Source organism: Poecilia reticulata, chromosome 6 (genome assembly GCF_904066995.2).
Source record: "Poecilia reticulata chromosome 6, P_reticulata-male-v2, whole genome shotgun sequence".
Taxonomy (NCBI): Eukaryota; Metazoa; Chordata; class Actinopteri; order Cyprinodontiformes; family Poeciliidae; genus Poecilia; species Poecilia reticulata.
In genome coordinates this window covers 24,198,131-24,225,004 of record NC_088835.1, presented here as the reverse complement: position 1 = coordinate 24,225,004, position 26,874 = coordinate 24,198,131, and the positions used below count along the sequence as shown (strand labels likewise).

The window sequence follows — 26,874 nt, the reverse complement described above, 5'->3', positions numbered from 1 at the left end:
ATCAGTCACGTGGGCAGCGCAGGTCTGGATATAAACGCTCCCCTGCACTACACCGTGTATATATATATATATTTGGATCCTTATGCGCGACAGGATTTTTCTAACACACTAACATAACAAGAATATAAGCGTAAAGAAAAAAAAATTAAACAAATAGTCAAAGTGAGCAAAGAGGAAAGCGTTTTAATATTTCTAAGAAATCCGGAGGCGCTATCATATTCCGCAGGTCACCCTTCTGTCTTCGTGATGTGAGTAAATATGTATTTTCTTACCGAGTAAAAACGCAAAGCTATCTACTGTTTCAATCTGTGCTATTAAGATGTTTTATTTATTTCCAACGTGGGAGCTAAAATCGCATTCCCTCACGTTTGACGCTACGTTTGACGTGATCCCGTTAATAGCAATTTAATATTGGATTAATAAGTCGAGCGTAATCGTCGAGGTGGAATTGTTTGAATGTTGTGCAGACATGCGGGAATAACGTGATGTTTTCGCCGTGATTTGTCGTGCGTCCATCGGCTCAACTGAATTACTGAACTGCTCAGTAAAAAAAAAAAAAGAAAAAGAAAGGTGGACAAAGGATAAAACGCTTAGGGCAGTCATATATATTTTTAATTTGATTATTTATTCAATGCAGATATTCCTTCTGTATACGATGCGTGGTTTGCAGGCTAATCCAGCGCGGCTCTTTTGCGTTTTTTTTTTTTTGTTTGTTTTTCTTTCTATTCCGAGCTCCACCTAGGAGTGTGCTCTCCCCTCATCTTTCTGCTCTGTTTATCTTGGGCGTGTGTGGTCTCTTCATCTAGGAGCTGGGTCTCCCTCTCGGCCAGACAGGAACCATGCAAATGGCCGATGAGGGTGAAGGTTGTCTTTATGGCTAAGAAGGAACAGATGCTGAGTGAAGCAGCCTGCATGTTGCGGTGGTTCCCTCTGCCCATCGTCCCTGCCCCCCTCTGTTGTTAGTTCAGCTCTTTAATCCCTGCCCAGCCGGGCTGTCCAGCAGCTCTGTCTCCTGGGTGACATTAATTACAACAATATAACTCATAGCAGGTTCAGGTTCAAAGCTTGCTTAATAATCGTGTAACATCCAGAGAGAATCTGTTTCTAGAGGTCTTGTAGTTATGAAGGTATTTTTTTGGGGGGGAGGAGGGGGGAGGGATACCCCCAGAAGGTTATAAAGTTAATACTTTAATGGAAGTGTGGAAAAATGTTTTTGGAATCAAATGGAAACGATCTGTATTTAGAAGCATTTTACTCGAAGTCAAAGACAAATATTTGTAGTTTTGTCCAGATAAGTTTTTCTTGCAGCATTTCAGTGAAAGAATGCTAAATTGTTACAGATATTACAAAATGTGTGGCTGCTTGTTTGTTCATTTAGTTCATTTATTTATTTGTTTTTTGTGGTCAATTCCAAGAAAATGCATTTAAAAGTCGACATGACAGAAAACATCCATAGCTACAGTGCTTTGCGTGTGCGGCAGCCAGTGCTAAAATTACCAAGGTGATGTAAGACCACGTGAAATTATTTCTGAGAAAGAGAGCCGACGCATCCTGACGCTGTTGGAGAACCCTTGGAGTTGAGTCCCTTTGAGGGGGGAAATAACGATGATGAAAGATTGGAACTAATTGACAGAAGTGCTTCACAAGTTACTGCTTGGCTAACAGTTGCGGGTGACTCATGTACACAGTGGATGTGGATGGGGAAGTCGGTTTGTTAGCTGGCGAGAAGAGGAAATCCGCCATGTCCTTATTTGTAGTGAAACTATGAAGAAAAATGTGGTGAATGAAAAACTCGCTCCTGTGGAGCCCATGAGTCACTCACTGCCAGTCCTGAGCCAACATAACAGGATTGCCCTTATTAAGACATAGATGAACGTGAGCTTTATCTATCTATCTATCTATCTATCTATCTATCTATCTATCTATCTATCTATCTATCTATCTATCTATCTATCTATCTATCTATCTATCTATCTATCTATCTATCTATCTATCTATCTATCTATCTATCTATCTATCTATCTATCTATCTATCTATCTATCTATCTATCTATCTATCTATCTATCTCTGTCTGTCTCTGTCTGTCTGTCTGTCTGTCTGTCTGTCTGTCTCTCCATCCATCCATCCATCCATCCATCCATCCATCCATCCATCCATCCATCCATCCATCCATCCATCCATCCATTTTGTGCTCAGAATATTGTTTCTGAAATATCATGAAACTATAACTATAAATTATAGGTTGATGTAATGCTTCACCTATTTATGTACGTTGGGAAAAAAAAAAGTCAGGATTCTGCATCTGGGAACAATTTGCCAATTCAGGATAGATTTGTAAAAAAATAAATAAATAAATAAAGATCAAATGAAAATATGTAGAAATAATCTTGACACCATGACAATTTTTTCAAGCATTCTGCATAATGCAATAAACTTGTGAGTAAATGTTGCGGAGGTTGAGACTTTTCGGCAGAGACCCATGTTATTCATTTTGGTCAACATAAGTACGAAAATGTAGGAAAAAGCAGATAAATGTTCACAGTCACGTGCACGGCTGCACCGAAGCATTCGCAACATGTTCCGAAAAACGAGAAACGGCTTCTTTTTTTTTTGATGTGTACAATGTTTTGAAGACCAGAACGAGCAGTTTTGAGAATTTCAATTCTGTTCTGAGAAGAAAAGCTGCAATATTAAAATAAAACTCATAAAATCACACCATAAAACAAAAGCATGTGGAATAATGATATTCTACTCTAATTACTGAGCAATCAGAATTGTGTCTGTGATTGAGCAGCACAGGCAGAAATGTTCTACATGCACTTCACTTGCTTAGTTTTAATATTGTTGCCATGGTGAGGATTAGCCATAAATTTAGTCTTCTGCTTCCTGTTGAGGGGGAGGAATAGAAATAGATGGAGTCGGTGTCGTGGTAGCGAAGAGCAGAGATTACATCTTTATTTAATCCAGAACCTTTCAAGTATTATGTGACACATCTGTTGTGCTACCAGATGTGTATCTGTGTCTGAGCACTTATGCAGTAATCACTGAGAGCAGGTATTTGCAGAGTGGATTTAGTGTTATGGCACACTAAAGATGAGGTGAATGTGCTGAAGAGGACTTTTTTAATATGAAGTAGGTTCTCAGTTCTGATCAACCAATGCATTCGTGATTTTGAAAAGGGATTTCAACGTCCCTACTAGAGCAACATAGGACACCTAACGTGAGGGAAGAATGAACCATACGTCTGCATGAAAATTTGCACGGAACCTATTTCAGATTCTATAGTTTAGAACTTTGTTGACAGCAACATTTGCAAATTTATAATTGGTTCCCGGTTCTTTGGTTTCGTTAACCGGACGTAAAATATTTTTGCGTCTGAAAAAGCTAGATTTGTATGCATGAAGGATTCATAATTGTGTTGTGAATTTGTTAAAAACACCCGCAAGTAAAAATGTCAGTCAGAGTTAGAAAAATCAGCTTTCAAAGCCTCCTTGTTAATTTACTTGTTTTTTTTTTTCTTCACTTCCATCAAAGGATTTTCTTTGATTCTTAAAATCTGCAGCGCAGTGTTGAAAATGGACACGTCAATTTCTTCATAACATTGTTCTCTAGCATATTCTGAAATTCTTAAGGTCATAATAAACATTTTATTTGAAAAACAATATATTTTCTATGTTACAATCCATTTTTCTTTAAATAAATCTGCGATTGACTGGCTTGTGTTTTGGGAGTTTGGTGTAGATAGCAGATCAGAAGTGACTGCTTCGCTAACATTTTCTGAACTGGCTTTGACTGCAGGTATGGTTTGTTAAATGCATTAAACATCAATGATCATACTTCCTGTGTTAGGCAAATCTGAGCATAGAACTACATGTTTTCACTAGTGGGTTTATTCAAATGATTTGATGCTCCTCATAGTGCTTAAAAATAGAACTAGCGGTGCAACATGAAAACAAGGCCATCTTAAAGGAGGCATCATTTGTTTTTGTCTGATGTTGCCGGCAGCGCAAGAGAATATTTGTAGTGCTACGAAAGAATAATTTAATATAAACAGAAAACATAAGCATATACACATATATAGGTCTCAAAGCTTTAGATTACAGAATTAAAAACTCATCAGCGAACAAAGGGGGAATGCTGGACAGGAACAAATGTCAGAGGAGCCTATGGGGCTCTGAAAACGCTCCAGCATTGATGAGTCATGATTTATAAAACCGCTGCTTCCAGTCTGCAGTAAACAAGCCTGTTATGAAATACCGGATATATTGAGTTGAACAATGCCTGCAAATTTTTCTGTAATGATTTCAGTCAAATTCTTAAATTTCATCCCCATTTGCTCCCTGGCTAAATTTTCTTTATTGGGTATCTCTGTCGCGGTTGAAACCTGCAAAAGGCGTCAGGTGAAGCGAGGCCACCACGGCTTCCTGAGGTCCAGGGTGCTTGAAAGTGACACAGCCAGCACAGAGGGAGGGGGAAACACTTTACGTCAACTCACACATATTGCAGCTATGGAAAAAACAACAACCAAGCAGTGAGTGTGGGGGGACTGCTGAAAGAGATAAAGCAGGCTCTTCAGATGAAGTAGAATAAGCTGACCCAGTGCTGAGAGGGTTTGCAGGATTCTCTCTGTTCTTTGTGATAAACACACAACAAGCTGTTTCACAGGCGCTTCTGATATTTCCTTCATTTATCATGGTATTGTTGAGGCCAAGAACAAATGTTGCCTGGTTCAAGCTTTGGAAATAAAAGAAGCGTCAGGACGCAGTTTTGAAAACGCTGCACTTTCTATTCTGTTTTTCTTAAAAGATGTGCTTTATTTCACCAAATCAGTCATGGGCCCTTTAGGTCATGAAATGTTTAACGCATGTGAAATATTGTGTTTTTTTCCAGACAGGAATGTATGTTAAATGCTTCCAGATGCTACATATCCCTGCTTCGTTCCTGTAATATGAAGTACATTTGTAATGCCCTGAGGGCGGATTGTTTTCTTGCCCTATTGTGCTTCTTTTTGATGTAACATGCATGTTAAGCTGCATAGATTTATTTTTATTAGTTGGCGTAGTTTACTATAATACATTTACATGTAAAAAAAAAAAAAAAAAGGTGAAGGAAAATAGCAAGATCATTCATTGTATTCATTCAGTATGTCAGCTCTGACATTTTCCCCCAACAACTGTCATCAGCATTGTCTATGTCATATTAAAAGCTCATGCAGAGATCTGTTTCACCAGTAAGCACAAATATAAATCCATCATATTGCTGTCATGAAATTATTTATTTATTTTTTAAAATTATAATCCATTTTCAGTTTTTGCTTTTGGACAACGACAGGCTTTCATATGGTGCAGTAGCAAATATCCATCCTTATATTAAAGTGCATAGCCAGTTGCTAGGGTACAACTCAAAAGGTTTACTTTTAAAAATACTTAAATAAGCTTTAAACTTATTTAAACAAAATAATGTAAAGACTGATTGTATTTCTAGGTTCCTGCCTTTAAATCCTTTCAGCATTAACACAATGCACTCATGGAGGGATGTGGAGATGACACATATATTTAGCCATCTTTCACTGCTCAGTTTAGTTATGTTGCCATGATAAAAAGCTGTTGCTCTCCTAAAGCTGCAATGAATTTTTGTTTTATGAGAAAAATGTATAATAACCCTGCAACCCCCCCCCCACTTCCCCGCTCCCTTCCCCTTATTTTCTGACCTCCAGCTCATAGTGTGGGAATGGGACATGATGGAGGATAAAGGGCCCCGTGTAGCCGACTACTTTGTGGTTGCTGGCCTCACTGATTCATTCAAGCCCCTGGAGGAGGACCTGCACTTTGATGACGCCGGCACCAAGTCTGTTAAACCCAAAGCCCCTATTACCGACGTTGCTGTGGTGATACGGTCCCTCGGCGAAGAGGTGCCCCCGGGCTTCACCTGTGTGGAGAGCACCCCCTCAGGCCTCTCAGCAGAGCTTAATGGAGCCAGCCTTCGGGGCCCGCAGATCTTCTTGTGCTACAAGAGAGGCAGAGATAAGCCTCCGCTGACAGATCTCGGGTAAGGAGCGATCCTCGCTCGCTGACTCTTCACTCACTCAGCACCTCTAATCGCTTCTCTTCCTTGGGACGTATTAATCTGCCTTAAAACACTGTTTAAATATTCGCACACTTCGTTGGGTTTTAGTGTTCTGTATGAGTGGAAAGAGAAGCTGAAGCCTGGATGCCACATCGTTCAGACCACGCCCTCGGGCCGCCCCGCCAACATCAGCAGCTCGTCCTCCCAGCGCATCTACATCACGTACCGGCGCGCGCCGAAGAGCCAGCCTCACACCTCCCTGGCTGTCACCGACATCTGCGTCATTGTGCCTGGCAAGGGAGAGACGCCTCCCCACACCTTCTGCAAGGTGGACAAGAACCTCAACAGCAGCATGGTGAGCCGGAACTGCAAATTATCTGGATGTATGGAGCCTTGCAAAAATATTTCCTCTCCAACTTGCTCACGTTTTGTCATGTTGCAACCATAAGCTTCATTGTGGTTCATCTGGATTACATGGCAACAAAATAAAATACAATCTGAAAATGTGCCCTGCATTTCTATTCGCCCCCTTTGAATTAATAATCTGTGGATCCGAGTTTTGCTTCAGTTGCTGCTTTAGGTCTTTTGACCTCTGTCCCTTTGCATATTTTTCTTTGTCAAAGCTGGAAAACATTAGGTCAGGATGTCGAATGTCCGTTGACATCAACTGTCAAGTTATTCTACAGATTCTCACTTTCAGTGTTAGTTGGACTAGACCATTCTACATGACTTCTGGAGCCAAATCCTTACATTAGAGTTTATTAGGAGTCTGAAATACACAGCAAAATGATATCCTTTTTATAAGTGGTTTTTTTTTTCTGTAAACTGTATAACTTGCCTTATTGTTAACAGTTGTGTGCTGTGGTCAAACATTATAGTTTGTGGTTACAATGTGACAATACGTGTCAAAAGTTTGCACGGCACTGCACGTCAAGTGTCTCCTCCAAGAGTATAGAACTATTGCATCTTTTCATTTATCTGTGATGTTTTGTTTTTACTCATCAGTGGGGATCTTCGGTCTACCTTTGCTATAAGAAGTCTCTTGCTAAAGCTAACACAATCGCATACAAAGCAGGTAAAGTGAGACGTTGATATGTTCCTGTGTGTCGGCAATGAATGGGAAAAACACAGCAGTCTTAAACCCACTTTGTCTCTCCGTGTTGTGCTCAGGTTTGTTGTGCAGGTATCCTGAAGAGGACTATGAGTCTTTCCCGCTGCCTGAGTCGGTCCCGATGTTCTGCCTGCCCATGGGGGCGATGATTGAGTGTTGGCCAGCTCATACCAAACACTCTCTGCCCGTTTTCTCCACATTCGTACTGACGGGTGCTTCTGGAGAGAAGGTATAACCACCAACCTGCCAAGGTCTTATAAAAGAAACCAAAAAAAAAAAAAAACACATTTCTGCTGAAGTTGTGTGGGCTCTCAGACAATCACAGACTTTCATACCAATATTGTTAAGGAAACCACTTCTCTCTTTAGCTTAAGTTTCATTTACATCAACTCTAGTTAGGGAGTTCCCATGCAGTTTGTGTCCGTTTTTTTCACGCACTCAGCCTTAATCGCCTTGTTAAAGTTAGCTTCTCCATATCTATTTCCCTGTCTGTCCTTTTCACTGCGTCAGGTTCTCTAATGCATTTGCTTGTTCAAGAGCCACAGCAGTATTTCCAAGAACGACAGACAATATTAATCAATTTTCTAGGTCTGACTGGAATCAAAAATGTTCCAAGAGCTGTTTTAGGAATACTAAAAGGCTGTTAGCTTTTGTAAGCAATGCAGCATAAAAGATTTTTGTGTAGCCCGTCTTTTGAATAATGAATGTCTTCTGCAGCAGTGTGGCTGGTGCGCAAGTCTGAATGCCTGAGTGCTCATTTATTTTTGCCTGCAATGTCTTGTCTGCAGGCTAGTGTCACGACGCCTCCTGCACACACTGATTTGTTCATTTACTTAGGGTAGCAATCTTTAACGTAGCGAGGATGATAATACATCATGCTGAATATTTCTATAATAAGAACTGGGAATTATTGGATTTTTTTTCAATGGTCCACTGGCTTCATTCATTAGTAATTTTTATGAGTGTGCACACTTTAAGCAGGTCGTTTTGCTCACATTGTGATCGCATGTGTTGTGTGCAGGTGTACGGAGCAGCTATCCAGTTCTATGAGCCTTACCTGGAGGAGAACCTTTCGGAGCGTCAGCGCTCACAACTCGGCCTGCCGAGCTGTCATCTCGGACCTGACAGCAGCAGAAATGTTTACAGCAACAAGAGCATCTGCTTACTCTCACACTGGCCCTTCTTCCAGTCCTTCAAGAGCTTTCTCACCTTCCTCTACAGATATTCCATCTCTGGACCACATGCACTGCCAATTGAAAAGTTAGCGGATACGATTTACTTTTTTTTTATCCTGTGTTTTTTATTTATTTATTTATCTTTTTTAGAACGAAGATAATTTACTGTTACTCAGTTTAACAACTTTATTATGTTTTACTCTGTCTCTCACAGGCACATATCTCACTTCATGAAAAATGTTCCATTTCCCTCCATCCAAAGACCAAGAATCCTTGTCCAGGTGCAGCAAGAACATTATTGTTTTATGTTATTTATCAATCCTGCATGTTCTTTATTAATTCTAAATCTTAAATTCTGAACAAAAGCCCGTTATCTTGTGCAAACTCATTAGTCATTTAACTTGTTTGTCCTTCATAGTTGTCGCCACACGACAGCCTGATTCTGAGCCAACCAGTGTCCTCTCCACTGCCTCTTAGGTAGAGAATTAAAAATGAATTACAATATCATGTAATGACTTCTTTTGTCTCAATAAATAAATCTCTTTTTAATGTTTTTTTTTCCCTGCAGCGGCGGGAGTCTCTCCACACTTCTGCTGAATCTGGGGCCTAAAAATGCAGCCACTCTTCTCGTGCTGGCCGTCACTGAGCACAAGATCCTGGTTCATTCCTTACGTCCAGCTGTTCTCACCAGCGTCACTGAGGCTCTTGTGTCTGTAAGCATTTGGTTCTTTGTATCCTAATTTTTTTAATGTTAAAGACACAAAAGCGAATGATCGTTAATGTGAATGAGGGTAGTCATAAAAAAGTTGAGATGGAGCCGGTGTATCTTTGAAGAATAAATATACATTTAGTCACTGTGACCAAAAATTGGTCCTCTAAAAATGTTCCTCTAAAATTCATGCATATTTATGAGATGAAAATAATTGCAGAAGAATAAATTATTATGCAGATTAACTCTTGTTTTATGCATTACATGTTTTTACAGCTCTGCTAAGACATTTACATCTAATTGAGTTGATGAGTTTTCATTAATGTATTCGAACTGGGGTTTCTTTCTATAGAGGGAAAATACTACTATAAACAGCTGTAATTATTTAAAAAAAACAAACAAAAAAAAACAAGATTTATATGCACAAGTTTAAATTTATTGTGAATATTTTTGAATCCACATTGGTCAGCAAGCTTTTACCATAAATCAGGCTGGATATTTAGTGGCTCTTCTAATCAGTATTGGTAGAGTTAATTGAAATGGGCCATTTTGAACCTCTGTTTACCAGAGAAAATCCTCATTATATTTTGTGCAACTAATTCTTATATCCTCATAACATTTATAAAAAAAAATGGTTCAAATAAATTATTAAAAGATTCCCATTAATGTGACATTTATACCAATTTTTGGTGTTTGCGAACTTTTGACTGGAACTGCATGTGTGATTTTTACGGATCTGTTTGCTCTCCTGTCAGATGATCTTTCCTTTCCACTGGCCTTGCCCCTACATCCCCCTGTGTCCGCTGGCCCTGGCAGATGTTCTCAGCGCACCCTGCCCTTTTATCGTGGGTTTGGATTCCCGATACTTTGACCTTTATGTGCCTCCCGCTGATATCAGCTGTGTTGATTTGGACACCAACACCATCTCCCAGTAAGTGACCTCTGACTGCAGACAGCATGTCATAGATCAACTTTAATCTCCCCTGCCAAAACTCATTTATCCTTGCTTAATGCGATTCTGAAAGTTATCCACAAGGTTATCAGAGTCTTGTCAGTAGGAGCCTCTCTTACATAATGAGTGCGGCTGGAATGTGAAGCATTTTACTCGACAGAGCACACATGCCTCCCACATCAGCTCACACACTTTAAGATGTCAGTTCTAATGTCGGTGAACTTGTTCTATCTTTCCCCAATATTTCTCCACTGTCCTCCTCCCCCCTGCAATGAAAACCATCTGGTGTGCTTTCAGAAAAGACGAAAAGAAGGCTCTGACATGGAAAATCTTGCCCAGGAGAGCCTGTAAACATCTCCTGAACAGCCTGAATAAGCTCTATCAGCAGCTCACAGAGGGTGAGTCCAGTCCAACGCTGTGTCATTTTCCAAAGTGGTTTCATGCATAATTTAGATCTCCACATGAGTCTGTTGAGTCAGCTTGGATGGTTGAGTTTACAGGAAGCTGAGCTCACTATGACATGAAAACAACTTGTGATCTTCATCCCAGAACATCTTGCTAATGGTGTGATATTAGTTGCCTTTTCGCCACACTGAGGGGCTACTTACGCTGTTTTTCATTTATACTGTAAGTCAGAATTAGGGTCTCTGCATGACATCAACCTGTAACTGTGTTCCATTTAAATGCTCAGAAACTAGTGGGATTTCTGAGCGATTTGACCAGGCTAACTGGCATTAGCAATACAAGCTAATAGTAATGTTTTTCTGTGCCCTTTTGCACTTTCACATGTGCAAATGGAAGGTTTTTACTGCATCTATCACTACATTATATAGGCATGGAAGCCATAATTTAAAAGCCTAGCTTCGTGAAAATTATAAAAAAAAAAAAAAAAAAGATTTACCCAGGCTGTGTAAGAAGCTCGTTAGTTTGAATCAAGTGATCATGAGATGTAATATTTTAGCCTCATGCAAAATTTGGGTTGGAATTCAGCAGTACAGTAAATCTACTCTCTTCACCAAGATGCACTAACTGTGCCTCTGCTTTGTTGATAACAGCGTCATTTGGGCATGTGCACCACTTTGACTCACACTGAACTCTTCCAAACTATTGACTGGATGTCTGCAAAAACCCTGCAGAAATTGAAGGTTCTGAACTCTGGTGGCTTAAAATGTGTAATCTGCGGTGCCTTTCATCCACATGCGACACAATATGGCAAAAGTACTAACCCTGAAATTACACTGAATGTGTATTTTTGTTATTGTGATGTTTTGGGATGTTACTTTACTATCAGAGGTTTTGTAGTTTGCTGGTGTAATGCCATCCAATCTTTATTTAAGACTTACACCGTTTTCAGAAAGTCATGCTTAAGCGTTGACTAAATTTTAAATCATTTTCTGCTCGGCTCTTTCTGTAAGGCTGCCAGTTAAACCGTGATGATGTGCAGATGGACCACACCATGACTGACAGTGAGCTTTACGGCGGAAAGAGCCTCCACACTCTTGAGCTGGAGATCCAAGAAGCTTTCCTCCGCTTCATGGCAGCCATCCTTCGAGGCTACCGCTCCTACCTGCAGCCCATCACCCAAGCTCCCTCTGAGAAAACCACGGATGTCACCTCCCTGTTTGACCTCCAAGGTAAATTTCAGTCTCGCCTTTTATTAAAGTAGTGAAAAAAAAAATGATCCAGCATGGTTCAACAAAAGATTACAAAAGATAGGAATGTTTTAGCAATTTTATTAGGTGCTGTGTCCGAGCAGAAATCACATTTGCAGTCATTCTAATTAAGTAATAATCAGTCTTGTCAGAGCAGCTATGGCTTTCTTGCCCCCAAGATTTATTGCTGTACAAGTTGGGTTCTAATAACTGAAGTTCTTGCATAAAAATTTCCCTTAAATGGATGCAGGCTATCTAACTTGAGCTTCTGTGGAAATTAGGCCTGGATGATAAGTCAGAGAAGCAGCATGATTAATAGCACAATGTCCACGCACATCTTTCTGCTCTTATGCAATCAGAGCCAAAGAACAGCCTGTTTCAAATCAGTCTGTTAATTTCCTAAGATATTGGTTCAGAACATCGTGACCTCTTTGTTTCAGATCTAAAGGTCTGATATTTTGTAATAACGATGCCGCTTTTTAAGTTTATCATGAAATAATGTGTTTACTTGCACAGGCTTCCTGAAGAGCAGAGACCGCTCCCATCAGAGGTTTTATTCCCTCATGACGAAGACTCAGATGTTCAGTCGCTTCATCGAAGAGTGCTCCTTTGTCAGTGATAAAGATGCCAGCCTGGCTTTCTTTGATGACTGTGTTGATAAGGTGAGGGGTCTCAGCTAATCCTCGTTATCTTTTTTCTCAAAACTGAGATTTTTTTTTACTGTTTTTGCAGCCCTAATTTTGATATTATCTGGAATCTTGGAGAAACAAATTAGAGGTTGTTAAAATCTGAATGGCAGAGGTCTGTTTGAGTGTGTCAATGCTAGAAACCATATTAAATAAGCCATTTTCGTAGGTTTTTCATATTTCTATTCTCTTTACGGATTCTGTTTTCTTTAAAGCTTTGAAAATGTAACACTTTCCTCCACAATTTATGACTGTTTCTGCTTTTTACTCCTATTTTACTCTTTGTGTGTTCTCTGCTGCTCATTTACTACCTTTTTTGTCCTCTTTTTTTGTCATTGTGCTTCCTGTCTGGTAGTTATTCACCTCTGGTAGCAAGGTAAGCCAACTGAACTCGTGTTGTGTTGTATGAGTAAATGTTTTGTCACTATTTAGGCTCTATCTAAGAGATCCTGTGTCATGCTTAAATCTTCATTTTTTTGTGTTTTTTTCTTTCCCTTTTTAACAAAAACATCCTGTGGGACGATTGCGAATTGTTGTCATTATTTGCTGATTTGACAGTTTATATGAATAAAGACTGTCAAAAGGCTTTGTTGCACATCCAAAAAAAATATGACACAACATCCTGCCCCCTTTTATAAGAAAAAAAACATCCTCTCTATGCATGCAAAATTGTGCAATCAGGATGTTACATTCAAATCCAGCAAGAACATTTTAGAGGTCCGATGTTGATGTTCATTTCTCCCAGTTATTATTGAGAAGTGGAAACATTGATTCATTCGTTGTTGCTGCTGACACTGACAACAAATGCATGATTGAGTAAGAGGTTTTGGGTGTGAGAGGAAGGACACCAGTTCGAGAAGCGCAGAGGAGCAGAATCGAAGCGAAGACAAATAGGTCAGTCAGAGTCGGTCGACTGAATCATCCTCTCAGCTGAGCGGAATAAACCCTCTAATTCGTTTCTACTGGGGGGACTGTTTAGCTCCTGTTACAATATTGATGTTTTGTGTGCAGAATAGCTGTGAGAAACATAAAAGGAAAATAGTTTTAGATCATCATATCAAGCATTTTTAGTGTACTTGAATGCCTTTTTTTTTTTTTTTTACTCTTTTGAGTCTGAAAATGAGAGTGTTTGCTGCTTCGGGCTGGAGCTTTTCTCTGACATGCCGGCCGAGGAGCTTTGTGTAGCTCTCTCCAAACAGCAGATCAGTCAAGTTTTATGTGAAGCTAATGTGGCTACTTAGTATCCAGTAGTGTTGCCAAAGTATCTCAGTCAAAAGGTTTAATGTCTCTGGGGCAACACGGCGTAAATTTTGCTCAGGTCTCTGCAGTCTACTTTCATTTAGTCTTGGAGGATTTATGGGCTCAAGCCGCTGCCTTTGGCAGTGCCTCTCTTCAGATCCGGCGCCATAATTCTAATGCAGATGGAGTCATCAGTGACATCTGCTCGTTCTTATGGACCCCCATATGTGGCCGGATCTGAGGGCTCGTACTATATCACTTATTGTTGAGGCAGCATGCATAAATGTAATGGGTGGAATTTGAATTTATGGTAACTAAAGATGAAGAATGATGACAAGTATGTACTTCTCTTGCAAACCAGATGGATAGCGAGCGGCCAGAGGACACCAGGCTGATCGAGCTGGATGAATCCCACCGCAGTGAGCACACGGTTTACATCAACCCTCCAGAACTGCCTCCTCTGCCTCAAGGAGAAGAACATCCTCTGTGCTATAGGTATAACTCACTTCTTTACTTTACTTAATTTTACTTGAACAGATGGCAAAAGAAGAAAGACAAAGCTTAGAATTTGGTGACTTCTGCTGAGTCCTGTGGTCATTTTGAACTACAACACATTGGCATTGGAGTCCATATCACATTGCACCAGACTTTACTGCCAGCATTCCTTTTATTGCTGTCTGCTGCAGATGATTTCATTATTTCCGTGTCCCTGCAGCTACTCCGGGTTCCCGGTCCTGAGATCTGATCTTTTGGAGACCATGAAGGGACCAAATTCTAACTCCGCAGGCATCGCTCCACGCCACAGCACCCCAGCCAGTCCCACGGCCATCTTTAGACGTTCAAAACAGGTCACACATTGAAACAGAGAACTCTGCTTTTTATTTTTTAAACCCATAAATGTTAAAGAGGAGTGACTGCCGTGGCATTTGGGTGATAAAGAACCACAAATTTCTCATTTTGCAGGAGATCAAATCCGCTCAGAAGATGGCCAAAACACATTCATCTATGCCTCAGATGTGGTCTAAGTGTTTGCTTCGGCACTGCTACGGCTTGTGGTTCATTTGCCTGCCGGGGTTTGTGGGAAACTGTCACTCCAAGGTGCGAGCATTGCGGACCGCTTACGATGTCTTAAGAAAGATGCAAGACAAGAAGCTGCAGGCTCCGGATGAGGTATGAAAATACTTGATACAGAAGTAAAAAGGCTGAAGGTTTGGGTTGCTTTGGTATATGATATGATTTTAGCAAAACTCTTTTTCCTTTTGTGTTTCAGGTGTGTTACCGTGTGCTGCTGCAGTTGTGCGGTCAGTACAGCCAGCCAGTGTTGGCCGTCAGAGTGCTGTTTGAGATGAAGAAGGCAGGAGTTCAGCCCAATGCTATAACTTATGGATACTACAACAAGGTGCGTACTGTCGCTGTGAACACCATCCGAGCAACAAAGTCATTTGACAATAAATTTGGCTGTTTGGCAATGATTCTAGACTTTTATGGCGTTGTATTGTTTTCCAAGGCGGTGTTGGAGAGCACCTGGCCCTCCACAACCAGAGGAGGATATTTCTTGTGGGGGAAGCTGAGGAACGTGATACTCGGCGTGCTTCAGTTCAAGCAAGCAGGAAAAAAGCAGCAGACTCCACACAAAGACCCCCAGCTTTCAGGTGGGAACTTTGAACAAACTGATTTAGCAAACTATTTCTAACATGACTTTGACATGACCATTTTTAATTGTGCATATACATATGAGAAGGTAAAACAGTTTCTTGACAGTTCCAAATATTTCGTCTCAGCCAGAGTTTCAGCAGGACAGTCTTTTGCTTTTGTTTTGATTCATGTTTGATCGATCCGACTCTACAAGTAAATGCACAACCGAATGCTATGCTTATGCAAATGAGGTTTTTGCTCTTCACAATATGTTGAATTACCACACAGTTAGCCATGTACAGACAAAAGTTACAGGTTATTCTCCTGCTTTTTAGCAAGCGAAGCAGGTTTCATGACAGATAAGAAAGCAGCACCAGTCTAAATATTCTCTCTTTCACTGTGAATTTTAGTATAAAAAAATATTTTAAAAAAATAATTATTTGTGGGGGAAAAACAGATTAATTAGTTATGCAAACGGATGTATCTACATACAGTTTTGCAAATTATGCACAAAATATAGGAAGTGATATAAAAAAAAAGGAATTTCGGTCGTAGGACTTGTCGGGGCTGCAGATGCCAAAATAATGACTGCACATCTGCCAAACTCCTCTGAAGTTTATGTATTTAAATTTAATGCTTGTACACCATGATGCATCTGAAATCAAAGTCAACTTCTTTGTCCACACAGAGTTAGCCAACAAAGCAGAATCTGATTCTGCTAATGGTGTTATGATGGGAATCCATGACGATACTTGGGACCGTGTTTGAAAATCCCAAGTTATTTATATGACACTCTGTAATGTGTACCCCAAATTCGGTTCAAATAGAAAGGTGGCATAAACTAATTGTTGTTACTAACAATAATACAGATGCATTAAGATTTTATGTATTTTTTTGGCCTGAGTTGCTGTTGCTCCGCTTGTTTTCCAGCTCTCTCAACATTTATCCCCAGCCGCAGCCTCCACCGGCACATATTGTTCCCCATCTGCCTTCCCTTAATGACACTGTAATGTACTTATAATTAAACAGCATAAAAGGTTTTTCTTTCGAGCTCTGTCAGTACACGGGTTTCTCATGCTGACATGTTCTCTAATTCCCCAAACCATAGACCACCTCATTACTGTAATGAATGTTGTGTTGGGGCACTAATGAAAACACCACGCGTTACTCTGAAAACGGCGTCGTCGCTGCTGTGGATGTCATGTTGATGTTGGTTTGACTCTGTTAGCATAATGGACTCATTTTTATGCTAATCTACGATATTCAAATATTCCTCGTCAAATTTACAGTCAGAGAAACGCAAAACATCAACTCACGTTTCAGTACGTCATTCTTTTGAGCTAAATCCAGACAGTACAGATATCTGTTTGGTCTCATTCAGGCATGAGGAGATTTGTGTGGCTTTCGGCTGTTAATAGTTTTTCCTCGGTTCAGTGATTGGCTCTTATGTGAGCAGGGCTATTGGTTATCTGTCATGTTTTGAAGCGTCTCGCTCCCCTTCCTCCCTGTCGTTTCCCCTGTAGATGGCAGTGATCTCGACACAGTCAGCCATGGCAGCTTAGACAGCACTAATGACTCTGCGGAACGCACCTCCATCGATACCGACTTCACCAAAATGGACTCCAGTGATGATGGATTGAGTACAGGTAAGGCGATGCAGCTCCACTCCGCCCTACTGTTTCCCACTCAATCTGAAATGCTTCTCTCTTTAACCCTCTGTGATCTGGATGTGATTCGTTTGTCACCTTAAAAGTGGATCAGTCATTTGATCTGGAAACCTTTGACCTGCTCAGATCACAGTATGCATAGATAACGCATCGTTATGTTTGTGCTAAATTGCGCCATTATATTCCAAGCAAGGTGCTTTTTGTTGATTATTTGATTTTCAGAAAAAAATACAATGCTGCAAACATTGTTTTATTATTATTTGTATGGTGAAATTATCCAATTTAAATTCCTATAGCATCTACAGGATTGGATGAAAATGTAAATTTACTACGAGAGCTATCCATCTTAGCACTTTTCTATATTTTCACATTTTACTCTGGTATAACTTGCCTCTTCAATGTTTACATCAAACTAAGCTATTAAAAAGTAAAAAAGAAAAAAACAGTCTGTAAACTTTTTATTCTACATGCTGACCTTGCAAGCATGATTCAAGTTTTAGAAAGATTTTTATTCCTTTTCTGCCTTTCTTGCTTTTCTATTCTGGGAATGCTTGCTGTAAGCTCGGGGCAATGTCAGAGCTCTCGTTTGAAGAAAACTTCTGTGATCAGACGCCTCTTGAAAAGTTTCCTTAAAAACTGGCGTGATAATTTCAATGTGTTGAGCTCTTTCTGAAGGAGGAAAAGTAAAATGAAAGGAAAAATGTGAGCCATAATAATAACACTGATGGGATTAAAGCATATTCTTCTCTCCAGGTGGGCAGTCTGATCAAGGCTACGATTCCTTGTCAAAGGAGGAGGAGAGGCTGTGCAACAGAGAAAGCGATAACTCGGCACCAGTGGAGGAAAAAGGGTTGAGGCAGCCCAGTGAGTATTGGAGAGCTGCTTTATTCCTCGGGTCTTTCCCTCTTTGTGAGCAGTTCTGTAGAAATGAGTCACAGTAAACAGGAAAATAAATGTTCTGTCTTTAAAAGCTGGGGAATAAAATCACAGTGTGGGTGTAATGTTCTCTCATCCACTCATTTGCTGTTATATTTGGGTGTTTTTTTTTTTTTTTATCTTTTAGAGGATATGCTTACTCTTACGTAAGCCGGCGCTTTGTCTAAGAGTTAGTCTTTGTCGCAGTATTGGTTGTCCTCATTAATAGGCCAGAATTTTTTATCAGAGGCACTTTTAATTTGCCTTAGAAAACAAGATGACTTTATTCTAAGACCAAACAAAAGTACAACACTGGGATTTTTTCCCCCCACTCACTAAAGTAACCATAATTAGACAAGAGAAAATAGATGAAAGCAATTCTGAAAACATTATTAAATGTCTTGGAGAACAGAATACATGAATTAAAATTTGAACTAGAGCACATGGCTGCCAGAGGGTTCTCATCTATTGCATGCTTATGGTAGACAGAAATATACGTAAATATTGGGTAACCTTTTATGGGGTAGACTGTGCAAAGTTATGTCAGTAAATGTATTTAAAAAATTGACTTACGCAGAACATATTAAAATTACTATTGTAATTACTTTACGGGATGGCTTCTGTTTTTATTGATGTGCATTGAAAAGACTATAAATAAAGACTAACAGGAAATTAAAGAAAAACTAATAGGAAATCATTTTTTTTGTTCTGCAAGGAATGTTTTGAGCACTTCTCAGAAAAATGACGGTTATATTTAGAACAATGTCATTATGTCAGTCTGGACTGTTAAATACCACAGGATTATGACAACCAGCATATACAGAGATTTAACCAGTGCCGTACAAGCCAGATCTTGTGCTTGATTGCACAGGAGGTGATGGTTTTTTGAGTCAACAGAAATCACTGTTATTATAGATATTTTGCATTTTAAGCCATGGCATGATTAAATGTTACCAAAACATTAGGAACTACATTTAAGGAAAGAAAGCATGGTACGTTGACACAAGTAAGTAAAATTGATCTATAAACCTAAAATCACAAAGAGCTGTACAATGTTAAACTGTACAAAGAATAAAATGGGCATACGAAGCACAATAAGCACAAATCATGGCATAAAAGTTATTTCCAAATGGTTTTTAAAATGGGAACAGTTATATAAATTCTTCTGCATATGCCAAAGAAAATGTTTTTGCCTTTGCACTTGTGCACAATTTTACCCTGGATACAATGGGTTAAATGTTATGCTCTCAGCATGACGAATTGATATGGGTGTGAGAAAAACACAACCTCATCCGGCACTTCTAAAATGTGATGATTAAACAGTCCAACACTCAATAGTTGATGAACAAGACGTATTTTGGTATGTTTTTTTTTATTCATATCTTCAAGGCCTGAGTTTGAATCTCAAATATGCTCCTTCTCTCTTTCTTTAGAGAGTTACAAATGAACAAAAGACATTGAAATGTGTCTTAAAAGATGTCTAAATGTCATTTCAAACATACTTATTTATCTGACTTCTGATTGACCTAAATGTTTTGGCTCGTGTGTTTTTATCCCAGACTGGGGCACCGGGGTTGCTTCCAGCCCTAATGAGACTCTGCTTTGCCCGCCGCTGCCAAAGACAGAGAGACCCAGATGTTTGGACTTGTCTGGTGGACAGGGATTAGTGATGCTCACCGTCCCCCTAGTTGGATCGACCAAGCAGCAGCATCTTACTGCTGACAGACTGCATGGTGTGGAAGAAGAGGATACAGAGACTGACAAGCAAAAATCAGTCGGGGGGAGACAGAGAGATGGAGAAACTGGGTATGATCCCTTGTCACAGATGGGGTCAGCAGGAGCAGGACAGCAGTGTGACCCGGGTAAGGGTAGCTCACCTCCTGCCGAAGAGACTGAAATGTTCATAAATAACAGCAGCAGCCCTTTGAGCAGCCGCTCTCCCAGTATGGAGCTGCAGAGTTCCTCTAGTCCACTGTTTCGCTCCAGCTCGTCAGCTCACACATCCCCGCAGTCCTCCACGCTCACCCGCTCCAACACACACCTCTCGCTCCCCTTGAAATCCAAGGAGAGGTTGAAGCCTTCACCATCTCTTCCGATGGGCATGTGTAACAAAGACAGGGAGAGACCTTCGTCCTTGGCTTTGCCTTCCTCGCCCAGTCCCTCCACCTCGTCGTTCTCCATGGACTCACTGCTAACTCCGACGCTGGATATCTTCAAGAGCAGCGTCATATCCGCAGGAAAGGGTGTGGCGGAGAAGGCCAGTCGCCTCTACTCCCGTTTGTCATCGCAGACATCATTGACGCAGGTAAGACGGGAGTTTGAATCAGACATGCCTGAGATGAAGTCAGTTGACCCAAGCTGACTGGGTTGTGTTCTGTTTTTTCTGGCAGGATGGGAACAGTGATCGTATGAGCGTTTCTTCTCTGACCTCGGCTGAAGTAGAATGCTCCTCGCTGCTGGATGGCGACGCCTGCCTGGATCCTCATGGCTTCACTTCACCTCAGCATGGGAGCATGTCCCGGGTCAGGAGGAGCCCTGCCACAGCTCACCACACCAACCTGAGCAGCCCCAGCAGCCCCACAAGAGTGTTCAGACATAACTCCTTCTCTGGTTGGTTGAACAACTTCTCATCATTCTGTACAGGCAGCAGTGTCGCAGTGAATATCTTCGGCTACGTTCAGAAACATCAATTCAAATTTTTTTCTAAAATTCAATCCTTTATGTTCGTTCATACTGCAAATTAAATGCAACCACAATTAGATTTCTGTGTAAGCGATTTATGACCCCAAAGCAATTTGCACGCGCAGAAGAAGAACGTTAACATCACGCAGCAATGCATCGTTTACAGAAGTATTAATGCATGCCCCTGATTATGGATCGCTTTGTTGCCTGTTCAACAAAAGGAGCCAACAGTATTGTCACATTAAAGAAGCTAACAAAAAGGAAGCATAACTAATAGCAACAACGTTGTGTGAAGCATTTACCGCAACTTCTGCAGAGAAATCTGTTTGGATGTGTGGTCAGAGCCAGGAGTGGCGGGATTGTGATTTGGTTCAGTGACACAGACTGCTTTCATAGGTTCATAATGATCATGTTTAGGCTTTTTTTTTTACGTTTGCATTTACCACGTCTGACTTTTTCTGGTGCAGAATTATAACGTATGTCTCACATCAATGACATAAAAGTCGCATAAAATACGACATGGCTGCTCTCACTGCAAACACTTTGAAAACAATCGGATATGTATCTGTTTTAGCATCATGTATAGAAGTGGCACAAGTTGGATCTTTTGGGGGTCAAAAGATCAGAATTGGGCCATTTAGTCTGGCATGAAAAAGTCAGATACAGGTTGCATGCGGACAAAAAAAAGCGGCTTCAGGTCTACTATGTACACGTAGCCTTAGATATGATGAAAATACATTCTGCAGCCTTGTTCTTTTGTTTGAAAAAAAAAAAATTAAACACTTAATCTGAATCTAAGCTGGGAGAACGACTCAATGTTGGAAAGATTTGGGTGGTGTTCTGTGGAAAACTAGGCCAGCAGGCATGAGGGTGGATTCAGTGCGGAGGCTTTTGTGCAGCTAGCTGCAGGCGCCTCTGCTGGACACGTGCATATACATTCACATGCTCACACCCAACTGAGACAGAGATTTACTAAACCTGACCTCAAAAGACAAAACATTGACCGATTCTAGACTTTAATGGAAAAGCTGATGCCTCAGTAAATGTAGCATGTTTGTCCGCCTCGAATGTGAACTATCTCATTTCAAGCTGCTCAAATACTGGGAGAAGTGACTTCTCCCAGTATTTAGATTAAAGGAATAACCGAGCAGATTTAGCTTTAATCTGTGGGACCTTAAATCAAGGTTTGCCTTCTACTAATAACTGTCTTATTCTTCTTTGTGTCCAGGTGGTTTAGCTCTTCATTCTAAAGGCCCACGCACTCCAGATTCTTCTCCTGATGTCAGCCGCTTCCAGCCCAGTCCTAATTACACCATAGAGGTAAGATATTTACAGGCCATAAACTGTTTTCATGAGGTTGCTCAGGCTGTTTCATTGGCAATTGATGCCTTCTCCTTATGCTAACTCTCCTAGGTGATGATGTCTAGCTGCTCACTTTGTAAAACATGTGACTGTCTGGTGTACGATGAAGAGATCATGGCCGGTTGGACAGCAGATGACTCAAACCTCAACAGCACCTGTCCGTTCTGTGGCACTGCCTTCCTGCCTTTCCTCAATGTGGAAATCAAAGACCTCAGACCACAGCATAGGTAATGTATTGCTATTGTGGTTATATTTTTGTGAAAAGGTCATAATTTTTCACAGACACATGTGATCTAAATAGCTATTTAACCTCATGACCTCTTTAAATAGATCCATTCTGTCTCCCCCCCCCCCCAGGCCATCTAAGTGGAGTAATCCTGTTAAAGAGGAGGACACGTCTGCACCACTCAGCCCTGAAGCCAAATTGTCTGAGGCAGCTCTGCCATCTGCGGCTCCTGCTCTGGAGCAGGAGAGCAGCTGGAGTGTTTGCCGTGACGGCCCAGCCTTGGCACAAGCATCATCTCCTGATCCGGTGACAGTGCCGTACCTGAGCCCCCTGGTTCTCTGGAAGGAGCTGGAGAGCCTGCTGGTGAACGAGGGAGACCAGGCCATCTCCTCCCCGAGCGTCGTTGACCAACATCCCATCGTCTTCTGGAACCTTGTGTGGTACTTCAGAAGACTGGAGCTGCCCAGTAACTTGCCTGCTCTTATCTTGGCTTCCCAACATTGTAGCCATGGTGACCAGGTAGTTATCAATACATGTTGTACATCTGTAGGCATCATTTATATTTTTAACCTTAATATTGCTAGTGGGGGGGATAGAGAGAGGGGAGGATTATGAAAAGAATTGTTTCTCTTTGTTGAATTCAACTGTGGTGTTTGGCGCCTCCTAGTGTTAAGTACAGGGAAAATAACTACTGTGAAGCACCAGCTCTGGAAGAACCATTTCACATCCATAAGATAATTGGTATTGCTTTATTTTTCTATACATTTAAGTATTTGTAGTGAATTGGGTAGCTCTCACACATAATTTAACTTAATTATTATTTTCTGATTTATATCAATCTATAATACATGCTCTGTTAAAAAGTTTGTTGATGGTAAACCATAGAAAATTCCTATACATAATTGGCTTCCAAAGATGGTACGAAACACATCACTTAAAAAAAAAAAATTCCCCATGGTTGATTTAAAATCTCCTGTGGTATAAAATCTGGGTTGGAAACAACTGAAACAGCAAATGTGCAAAATGATGAAGTGTGAAATAGCCAGCGCTCTCAAGCGAGCATACAGACTTTGCAATATTAAAATTACCCCCAAAAGACCCGACACCAAAAAGGAGTAAGCTCACATATTTTATTCCTTCCAGATTCCCCAGTCTGCTTCATCTGAGGACAGCAAGCAGGTGCTGGTGAGGATTATGTGGGACAACCTGAAGCTGCACAAAGATAAAGTTCAACCCTGCTATGTCCTGTGGAACACACACTGTAAGTTGATTCTGCATTTTCTTGAATACACTGTGGTAAAATATAGAGCTCTATATTTTCACCAAAGTCTTCTTGCTGTTAAGAGGACGTATTTACTTTAAAAAGTTAGTCTATGATAAACCTGGAGCATCGTACATAATTTATCTCAGGACTCCTCATGCCTCTGCTGTCTTAGTCGACTTTGAGCGTCGGAGATGAATGATCCTTTGATCAGGCTGACGCTTAGTTTGCTCTGTTTTTACAGGTGCCAACTCTTTGATCCGCTCTGGGTTGTGCGAAGAAGGGCAGCTCTTCACTGTGGAGCTGCTGCAGGGCTTTGTGAGGAGCATCAAGAAGAGCGACGTCTATCAGCCCATGAGCCAGATCATCCAGCTGCTGGGGCCTGAGTTGGGTTTCAAGAGACAGAGGTGGGAATGAAATATGTTTGTGCCGTTCTAAACTGCCTGGGGAGGATGATATGGATGGAAAGTCTGAAGTGTTTTTTTTCTCTCTCTCTATCTATTTTACCCTAAAAGGAGCCTCTACAGAGATTTACTGTTTCTAACTCTTGTGGCTTTGGGGAAGAACAACATTAATATCAGTAAGTTCACTCCTTTTATTCTTGCTAGCAGCAGAAAAATGTGCAAATTCTTTTGTTTGATAAACAGCGACAGGCTGAGATCTACAGTTCCCCAGAAAACGGTTCACGGCACCCTAAGTTTTTACATTTATCCCATTAAAAACTACTAACTTCAATGAATTTTACTGGATTCTTTTTTTGTGAGACACCCCAAAGAAGTAATGCATATTCATAAAGTGTAACAAAAATTGATTCATAACTTTACCTCTTTTTTTTTTTCAAATACAAATTAGAAACATGTGGTTCGCATTTGTTCTCATCCTCTCTTTGAATCAGTACTTTGTGCAACTGTCCATTGCTTAAATGACAGTTGCATGTGTTTTGGGGTTTCCCCATCTCAATCTGGAGACTATTTTACCAGTCAGTCACTTAATATCCCAATAAAATACATTGAAATATATGATTTTAACAATATTAAAAGGAAATTGCAAGGCACTGTGTATAACTTTATAAAGTCATCTTGAGTTATTGAATGGTCAGGTTGAACTATCGTGTTCTCTCTGTGCAGATGCCTTTGATCGGGAGTACAGGTTGGCCTATGATCGCCTCTCCCCCAACCAAGTTAAACTGACACACAACTGTGACAGACCTCCGGGCGCTGGGGTCATGGAGTGCCGGAGGACGTTTGGAGAGCCCAGTTTGTGAACGTCATTTTTTTTTTTTAAATGTGTATATACAGTGTGTATATATATAAATATTTGTATATGTATATATATATAACTTCAACCACAGTCACTGCTGCTGTCATGTTGGACTGCTCTTCACACTCAGGACCAGCTCACCTGACTTGGGCATGGAGCTCTTAGTAAGCACAATGGAAAAAAAAATCCCCCCTTAATGCAAAGCAACTGCCATGAGTTTCTTGTACTGTTAGAGCTGAGAGGTATGAAGGCCTTGTGTTTATATATATATATATATATATAGATATATTGGAGAAAAATGACCATATTTTGAATATCCCTGCAGTAACATGTTTGCACAGTTGTAATACAGTCTATTTTATGACTTTGTGTTTGTTGAAGCTGTGAATAAGTGTGCAAATGTGAGCATAAGATCACATTATTAAAAAGTTCTCAGTGGTCCCGGTGACCTTGTTTAGACTGTTGTTGCTATTAGATGTTTGTGATTTTACAAAGCACTTTGACGGGATGAGCTGTGCGTCCTCTGTTAGATAACTCAGTGGTCCTGCAACCAAAGCTACAAAGTCACGCTTCATTGCAGGAGTTGCTGTACTGTACTGACATTTGAGTTAGATTCATTCAATAAAGCTGAGTCTACTTGTGCTAACATGAACTCTGTAAAACTATAGCATGTTCATTTACCTGGATACATTAAACCGTGTGGTAATAGCAACACTGGTTTGGAAGCAATGAGGTAAAAATCTCCTGCCTTGAATCCTTCATCCTTTTTAACAATGCGCTTAAAGAGACCCAGTAGGGAATATTATTTATATTATTTACAGATTTCCAAGCTTTTTTTTAAAGAGGTAATTAAAAAGATTATGTATAATATTCAGCCATAAAAGGATATCTAAAACATTGTAATCGAACTAAAAGCATTCAATTTTATTTAATTTTTTTTTGCTTTAATTAAACCGTTTTTTTGTTTGTTTGTTTTTTACAAATAATAATTGTCATAGGTCCTGTAAATGTACAGAATGTTTGTATTTTGTAAGTTTTGTTTTTGGTGTAGATTTTGAATACTTGTTCAACTGTGCACTGTTTGTTGTGAATAACAGGTCAAGAAGAGATTTGAACCCACTACTACTTTGAATAGCTGCCAGAGTTTATTTGCACTGTAATCATCACCCAAAAGTTACACGATTAAGCTTTGACCTGCCCGAATTCAATCTCACTTTAAAATTGAGTGTGAAACTTCAGCATCTTAATAATACATCTAAGCAAAAAAACAAAAAACAAACAACAACAACAACTGAGATTCCATTTATATTGAGCTTCACAATCACTTCTGATGATATAATGCTGGATAAGTCAAGGTTGCGTGCTTGGCTCGAACACCAACCTCAAAACATGTGAATCTGAATTATCACCACCTCATAAGTGTCTGAAAACCACTGATGACCAAAATGTAATGTTATGTCTTATGTGATGTTTACACTAACTGTCGACTTTAACAATGTTTCTGAAGTGTTATTTATTGTTTGTAACGCAGATACTAATTTGTATGATTTTTACATAAAAGAAGAAAACAAATTTCTTCCCTTAGCGGATCGATACTTTGCCTTCATTTATGAATAAACACGTTTACCAAGTGGATTTCAGGCTTTGTCATTCCTAAGCTGATTACCTTAAAAAAAAGCTTGAATTTACTCCAACACAGTTATGAAAATAATGTTGCAAGATTTACATTTAAGACAAATCACACTATCAAAGCTGCCCTGTCAAAACTGTGCACATATTTTAGACTCATACTTTCACATTACAAACGTATTAAAATGTGTTTGGGGTCATAGTTACAACATGCTTCACACTAACTGTCAACCCTGATGAGTAAAAATTTATTAAAAGCCTTATAATATAAATATTCTGTTATTTTTACATAATCTATCAATAATACACTATTTAAGGTTATTCATTGTTAAACTATAATAGTTTTTTTTTTGTTACAAAATTACCAGCCCTTTGAATGTTGGTTGCAAATAATCTGCTCTGATCAAAAATCAGATTTCTCGTTACTGCAGTAGCATTATTGATATGATTACATTCATGTAATCATGGACAGATGAGGACAGATAACATTTAGTTTGCTTGTTGCTTTGTGTGATTAACTGGTGTTTTATGAAACCTTCATGTTTCATGAGTTTTATATTTTATTGCAAAGCACTTTGAAATAAAAGTTTCTTAAATCTGTTAAGAAATACTTATTAGAGTTCTTTTACTTTGTGTTTTTTCTTCG

General features: G+C 40.0%; 1 protein-coding gene across 2 annotated transcripts; it reads left to right on the top strand.

Moving 5' to 3' along the window:
• Positions 1-26,234, top strand: dennd4a (DENN/MADD domain containing 4A). Of its 2 annotated transcripts, XM_008412217.3 has the most exons (30): positions 1-248; positions 5,718-6,049; positions 6,176-6,422; positions 7,073-7,142; positions 7,238-7,407; positions 8,200-8,438; positions 8,568-8,634; positions 8,772-8,830; positions 8,922-9,066; positions 9,818-9,993; positions 10,312-10,412; positions 11,430-11,648; positions 12,183-12,328; positions 12,708-12,728; positions 13,953-14,086; positions 14,307-14,439; positions 14,555-14,761; positions 14,862-14,990; positions 15,099-15,243; positions 16,750-16,872; positions 17,647-17,757; positions 19,368-20,113; positions 20,199-20,418; positions 21,719-21,810; positions 21,904-22,079; positions 22,210-22,597; positions 23,222-23,339; positions 23,584-23,746; positions 23,855-23,919; positions 24,467-26,234. In XM_008412217.3, exons 2-30 carry the CDS (start codon positions 5,739-5,741, stop codon positions 24,601-24,603), a joined length of 5,058 nt encoding a protein of 1,685 aa, XP_008410439.1. In that variant the 5' UTR covers positions 1-248; positions 5,718-5,738; the 3' UTR covers positions 24,604-26,234. The 2 variants fall into 2 exon arrangements, with proteins under 2 accessions (XP_008410439.1, XP_017160845.1); XM_017305356.2 differs by lacking the exon at positions 12,708-12,728.
• The last annotated feature ends 640 nt before the right edge of the window (positions 26,235-26,874 follow it).

Excerpts from the sequence above, each read along its gene's own strand:
- dennd4a (XM_008412217.3), top strand. The coding sequence starts at position 5,739 with ATGATGGAGGATAAAGGGCCCCGTGTAGCCGACTACTTTGTGGTTGCT. Across the intron at positions 12,329-12,707 it reads TTGATGACTGTGTTGATAAG|TTATTCACCTCTGGTAGCAA; the intron begins GTGAGGGGTCTC and ends CCTGTCTGGTAG. Across the intron at positions 16,873-17,646 it reads TGATGATGGATTGAGTACAG|GTGGGCAGTCTGATCAAGGC; the intron begins GTAAGGCGATGC and ends TCTTCTCTCCAG.